The sequence below is a fragment of the Salmo salar genome, chromosome 22, assembly GCF_965601325.2.
Source record: "Salmo salar chromosome 22, fSalSal1, whole genome shotgun sequence".
In the NCBI taxonomy this organism is placed as follows: domain Eukaryota; kingdom Metazoa; phylum Chordata; class Actinopteri; order Salmoniformes; family Salmonidae; genus Salmo; species Salmo salar.
Window position 1 is genome coordinate 53,358,387 of NC_138312.1, and position 7,329 is coordinate 53,365,715.

General features: G+C 40.3%; 1 protein-coding gene across 1 annotated transcript; it reads left to right on the plus strand.

The window, feature by feature from the left end:
* The first annotated feature begins 1,961 nt into the window (after window positions 1–1,961).
* nat8l2 (N-acetyltransferase 8-like 2) lies at window positions 1,962–4,430 on the plus strand. Its single transcript, XM_014168177.3, has 2 exons — window positions 1,962–2,246; window positions 3,471–4,430. Coding segments are annotated over exons 1-2 (675 nt in total). The 5' UTR covers window positions 1,962–2,245; the 3' UTR covers window positions 4,145–4,430.
* The last annotated feature ends 2,899 nt before the right edge of the window (window positions 4,431–7,329 follow it).

The following is a 7,329-nucleotide window of genomic DNA, read 5'->3' on the forward strand; positions in this document are numbered from 1 at the left end:
TGAGCACATGTGACAGACGTGACAGAGTCTGGAGACGCCGTGGAGAACGTTCTGCTGCCTGCAACATCCTCCAGCATGACCGGTTTGGCGGTGGGTCAGTCATGGTGTGGGGTGGCATTTCTTTGGGAGGCCACACAGCCCTCCATGTGCTCGCCAGAGGTAGCCTGACTGCCATTAGGTACCGAGATGAGATCCTCAGACCCCTTGTGAGACCATATGCTGGTGCGGTTGGCCCTGGGTTCCTCCTAATGCAAGACAATGCTAGACCTCATGTGGCTGGAGTGTGTCAGCAGTTCCTGCAAGAGGAAGGCATTGATGCTATGGACTGGCCCGCCCGTTCCCCAGACCTGAATCCAATTGAGCACATCTGGGACATCATGTCTCGCTCCATCCACCAACGCCACGTTGCACCACTGTCCAGGAGTTGGCAGATGCTTTAGTCCAGGTCTGGGAGGAGATCCCTCAGGAGACCATCCGCCACCTCATCACGAGCATGCCCAGGCGTTGTAGGGAGGTCATACAGGCACATGGAGGCCACACACACTACTGAGCCTCATTTTGACTTGTTTTAAGGACATTACATCAAAGTTGGATCAGCCTGTAGTGTGGTTTTCCACTTTAATTTTGAGTGTGACTCCAAATCCAGAACTCCATGGGTTGATAAATTGGATTTCCATTGATTATTTTTGTGTGATTTTGTTGTCAGCACATTCAACTATGTAAAGAAAAAAGTATTTAATAAGATTATTTCATTCATTCAGATCTAGGATGTGTTATTTTAGTGTTCCCTTAATTTTTTTGAGCAGTGTATATGGAGTAAAAAGTACATTATTTTATTTAGGAATGTGGTGAAGTAAAAGTTGTCAAAAATATAAATAGTAAAGTACAGATACCCCAAAAAACTACTTATGTAGTACTTTAAAGTATTTTTTACTTAAGTAATTTACACCACTGTGGAATAGAAACCCATTTTAGGAAATGAGTGAAGTAAATGAGAAGGCAAGTCACATTTGATGGGTAAGGCCCAGGATCCCCGATATTCACATTTCTGGTAGGCTTCAATGCACTGCCTATACACAGTGGTGGAAAAAGTACCCAATTGTCATACTTGAGTAAAAGTAAAGATACCTTAGCATAAAATGACTCAAGTAAAAGTGAAAGTCACCCAATAAAATACTACTTGAGTAAAAGTCTAAAAGTATTTCATTTTAAATGTACTTAAGTATCAAAAGTAAATGTCATTTCAAAAATATACCTAAGTATCAAAAGTAAAAGTAAAAGTATAAATCATTTCAAATTCCTTATATTAGGCAAACCAGATGGCACAATTTTATTGTTTTTTGAATTTATGGATGGTCAGGGGTGCACTCCAACATTCAGACATCATTTACAAATGAAGCATTTGTGTTTAGTGAGTCTGCCAGATCAGAGGCAGAGGATGAGCAGGGATGTTCTCTTGATAAGTCCTGAATTGGACCATTTTCATGTCCTGCTAAGCATTCAAAATGTAACGAGTACTTTTGGGTGTCAGGGAAAATGTAAGGAGTAAAAAGTACATTATTTTATTTAGGAATGTACTGAAGTAAAAGTAAAAGTAATCAAAAATATAAATAATAAAGTAAAGTACAGATACCCCAAAAAACGACTTAAGTAGTACTTTAAAGTGGTTTTACTTAAGTACTTTACACCACTGCCTATACATACCAATATAATAGTAGTAATAATGATATAGTATTATTAATATAAGCATGTATATTAAATCATTGTATTATTATTATTATTGTTAAGGTAGTTTAGTCTGCCTTCGACCTACTCATTACCATAACTATAGAATAATGACTTTCCCACAATGGAATCACATGACTGAGTTTGAGGGAAGGCCATGGGTACCGCAACGTTTGCGTTGTTGGACTCGCGTGGAGCCTACCTTTTATGCAAGTTATGTTTTTATTCTCAAAATCTTTATTGTAACGTTAATGTAGCCTACTCTGGAATATTTTGTAGCATTTTATTTTAACTTGAATTTGAAGCAGATTGACTGGGTCAATTTGCATTGTGGACTTTGCACGGACATAAACGAAGTTGTGTAACGTTTCGTTATTGAAAAATGACTTTTTCCAGAGCCTACGCCTTTTGACGTTACGTTATATCCTTTCTGCAGCTGTTGAATATAGCCTATATTTAATCCCTAGTCACAAGGCTGGAATTGGAACAGAAGGCTGGAAGTTCACAGACAACCTGAAAAAGTAAGGGTGTTTTATTGTGAGTGACGTCTCCGTTTTGAGCAGTGAGTTTGGACAGCTAGGCCTACATCAGACATGTTCATTATGCTGATCATGTACCCTCAAATGGAGACGTTCATGGTCAGCCGTTGCCAAGTATCTCAACTCCATCAGGATTTCATCCACGGAGTTGAGTGCAGACTATAGAGTTTTCAAATGAACCTCGGAATCGTTCGAGTCACTATGCAGTCAATACTTCACTATCCGTGTACCCATGTTTGTCCTCTGTTGTTGCGTGCCTTTGTTTCCTGAAACCGATCCGTTTTAATAAAACGTTAATCAGATACAACCACCAACTGTTTCCTTGTTGAGGCACATGCGGATTCCTGAGCTGCCATTTTAGAGCAACAGCAATTAGTAACATTTGGTGGTTGTATTTTACTAACGTAAGGTTTTATAAAAAATATATGGATTTCTGCAAACAAAGAAAGGCACACAAGAACAGAGGACAAACATAGGTACATGGTAAAGGTTTAAGAATTGACATGTTGAAGTATCGGCAGCATAGCAACTCGAAGGAGTCAGATGTTCATTTGAAAAGCTCTAGTCTGCACTCAACTCCGTGGATGAAGTCATTGTGAAGTTGAGGTACTTGGCAAGATCAGCCCTGACCTACTAGTGGGTCGATATGACATTGGTAGTACACGTCTGAAATACACGTAGTGGCCTAGTGGATATGACATTGGTATTACATATTGTAATAACGAGCCTAACATGCTAAATATATTTGAATGATGGTGACTTTGTAGTCAATTACCCTTTCAGAATTATACATTGTATGTTGTTTAGTAACAGTAAATACATTTAGAAGAAGACACCAGATAAATATATAGGTTACACTGAACACACTAGATAGATAGATAGATAGATAGATAGATAGATAGATAGATAGATAGATAGATAGATAGATAGATAGATAGATAGATAGATAGATAGATAGATAGATAGATAGATAGATAGATAGATAGATAGATAGATAGATAGGTTACACTGAGAACTGTATTGTTTGGAGAATTGAAATCTACCCACAACTTTTGTTAGTGTTTTTATTTCCATACATTTTCATTGAATTCATTCAATATAGTATAGTACTAAAGTATAGTATGGTATAATACTGTGGAACATTCCACAGTTTGTAACTACACCTTATGGGGATGTCTAATCATATGATATATTTCCTCCCAATAGTGCATTTGGTGGTCCGACGATACAGGCCCTCCGACAAGGATGCTGTGTTAACCCTGTTCAGTGATGGCATCTTGGAGCACATCAACCCTTCGTTCTACAACGCCATTAGCAACCCTGTCAATGTGGGCGTCACCCTATTCCTTTCTGTGGCTGGGTACATGCTGGGAGGTGGGTCTACTCTCTGGGCCTTGCTGTTGGCTGGATCCTGGGTAGGTCTGGTCTACTACTGCTGCAGCCAACTGTACGCCAGTTACGTCAGAGAGAGGCTGCGTACGGACATGCAGGACATTCCAGGATGCTACCTGAGCCACCCCGACAACTGCTTCTGGGTGGCTGAGACTGAGGTCAACGGCAGGGTTGAGATTTTAGGTATGGTGGCCGTGGTGGGCAGAAGAGACGGGGAGATGTGCGGTGAACTATTCAGGATGATTGTATCATCGAAGTGTCGTCGGACAGGGCTCGGTTACAGGATGACCCAGACCGTTATTGACTTTTGTAAAGAGCGAGGGTTCTCTAAGGTCGTCCTGGAAACCAGTTCCATCCAGACTTCTGCAGTGGCCCTGTATAAGAAACTGGGCTTCTCGCACATCCTGTCACACACCAAGACGTATTCTCCTGAATGGATGACAATTATATCCCGAGTCACCATTCTGAAGATGGAAAAAGTCATATAGGCCTTCCCATGATTTGGTATAGTAAGTGTTAAGATGTGCCTCTTTTTGGTTCTGAAGCACAGATTAGATGTCTTTGAGACAAGAATTTGATGCAATACCGTAGGCCTATATTAGTAACTAGATCGAATAAGCAAAGGTCAAAATATAAAATGGTATAATGTAGCCTATTGAAATATTTTAGAAAAATATGTATTTTCCCCATTCAGTTTCACACTCGTGAGTCGCGACCCCCGCAAAACATTCTCATGGAGGGGGGTTGGGAAACTGCTCTCTCATTGCCACCACCAGCTAAAGAGTTTTCTCCCTAATCGTCTTCCCTATGACCCATGGCTCTCCAAACCTGTTCCTGTAGGTTTTCACTCCAACCCCAGTTATAACTAACCTGATTAGGGTTTATCAATCAGCTAATTATTAGAATTGGGTGCACTAGATTAGGGTTGGTGTGAAAATCTACAGGACGTAGGTAGTTCTCCAGGAACAGAATTGGAGAGCCCTATATATATATATATATATATATATATATATATATATATATATATATATATATATATATACTATGACCTATATATACTATATATATATACTATGACCTATATATACTATATATGACCTATATGTACTATATATACTATATGACCAATATGTAATATATATACTATATGACCAATATGTACTATATGACCTATATATATAATATGACCTATATATACTATACATATATGTATATATACCATATGACCAATATGTACTATATACAGTGCATTTGGAAAGTATTCAGACTCCTTCACTTTTTCCACATTTGGTTACGTTACAGCCTTATTCTAAAATGTTTTTTTTTCCTCGTCAATCTACACAAAATACAGCATAATGACAAAGCAAAAACAGGTTTTTAGAAATTGTTGAAATATTACATTTCCATAAGTATTCAGACCATTTACTCAGTACTTTGTTGAAGCACCTTTGGTAGCGATTTCAGCCTCGAGTCTTCTTGGTTATGATGCTACAAGCTTGGCATACCTGTATGTGAGTTTCTCCCATTCTTCTCTGCAGATCCTCTCAAGCGCTGTCAGGTTGGATGGGGAGCGTCGCTGCACAACTATTTTCAGGTCTCTCCAGAGATGTTCGATCGGGTTCAAATCAGAGATCTGGCTGGGCCACTCAAGGACATTCAGAGACTTGTCCCGAAGCCACTCCTGCATTGTCTTGGCTGTGTGCTTAGGGTCGTTGTCCTGTTGGAAGGTGAACCTTTTCTCCAGTCTGAGGTCCTGAGCGCTCTGAAACAGGTTTTCATCAACGATCTCTCTGTACTTTGCTCCGTTCATCTTTCCCTCGATCATGACTAGTCTCCCAGTCCCTGCCGCTGAAAAACATCCCCACAGCATGATGCTGCCACCACCATGCTTCACCGTAGGGATGGTGCCAGGTTTCCTCCAGACGTGACACTTGGCATTCAGGCCAAAGAGTTCAATCTTGGTTTCATCAGACCAGAGAATCTTGTTTTTCATGGTTTGAGAGTCTTTTAGGTGCCTTTTGGCAAACTCCAAGCAGGCTGTCATGTGCCTTTTACTTAGGAGTGGATTCTGTCTGGCCACTCTACCATAAATGCCTGATTGGTAGAGTGCTGCAGAGTCCTTCTGGAATGTTTTCCCCATCTCGACCGAGGAACTCTGAGTGACCATCGGGTTCTTGGCCACCTCCTTGACCAAGGCCCTTCTCCCCTGATTGCTCAGTTTGGCCAGGTGACCAGCTCTAGGAACAGTCTTGGTGGTTCCAAACTTCTTCCATTTAATAATGAGTAAGGCCAGTGTTCTAGGGGACCTTCAATGCTGCAGAATTGTTTTGGTACTCTTCCCCAGATCTGTTCCTCGACACAATCCTGTCTCAGAGGTCTAGGTTTTTGCTCTGACATGCACTGTCAACTGTGGGACCTTATATAGACAGGTGTGTGCCTTTCCAAATCATGTCCAATCAATTGAATTTACCAGAAGTGGACTCCAATCAAGTTGTAGAAACATCGTCTGAAGGATGATCAATGGAAACAGGATGCACCTGAGCTCTATTTCGAGTCTCATATTAAATGGTCTGAAAACTTATGTAAATAAGGTATTTCGGTTTTTTAGTTTTAATATAGTTGCAAAAATGTCTAAAAACCTGTTTTCACTATGTCATTATGGGGTATTGTGTATAGATTGATGAGGAACGGAGCAAAGTACAGAGAGATCCTTGATGGAAACCTGTTACAGAGTGTTCAGGACCTTAGACTGGGGGCGAAGGTTCACCTTCCAACAGGACAACAACCCTAAGCACACAGCGAAGAGAAACACAGGAGTGGCTTCAGGACAAGTCTCTGAATGTCATTAAATGTCCTCCCCATCCAAAATGACAGAGCTTGAGAGGATCTGCAGAGAAGAATGGGAGAAACTCCTCAAATATAGCTGTGCCAAGCTTGTAGCATCATACCTCAGAAGGCTCAAGGCTGTCATCTCTGCCGAAGGTGCTTCAACAAAGTACTGAGTAAATGTGATATTTCATTTATTGATTTTAAATACATTTTTATAAATTTGCCAACATTTATAAAAACCTGTTGATGTGTAGATTGATGAGGGGATTTTTTTTTTTAATCCATTCTAGAATAAGGCTGAAATGTAACACAATGTGGAAAAAGTCAAGGGGTCTGAATACTTTTCGAATGCACCGTTTACTCTCAGAATAGCCTCAATTCGTTGGGGACATGGACTCTACAAGGTGTCTAAAGCGGTCCACAGGGATGCTGGCCCATGTTGACTCAAATGCTTCCCACAGTTGTGTCAAGTTGGCTGGATGTCCTTTGGGTGGTGGACTATTCTTGATACACACAGGAAACTGTTGAGTTTGAAAAACCCATCAGCGTTGCAGTTCTTGACACAGTTAAACCGGTGTACATACAAACACGCTTACATTTTTTGTCTTGCGCATTCACCCTCTGAATGGCACACATACTGTACACAATCCATGCCTCAATTATCTCAAGGCTTAAAAATCCTCATTAATTCCTGCAGTCAAATGACCTAGTGACTCATGGGTGGAATGATATTAATATTTTTCATAATTTCATAATTAAACATTTGAAGTGTTTCTATGTCAAACGATTTGGTTAAATTTCAGTCTTCTGTGATGTATAGAAAGTGTAATATTGGGCTGCAAAC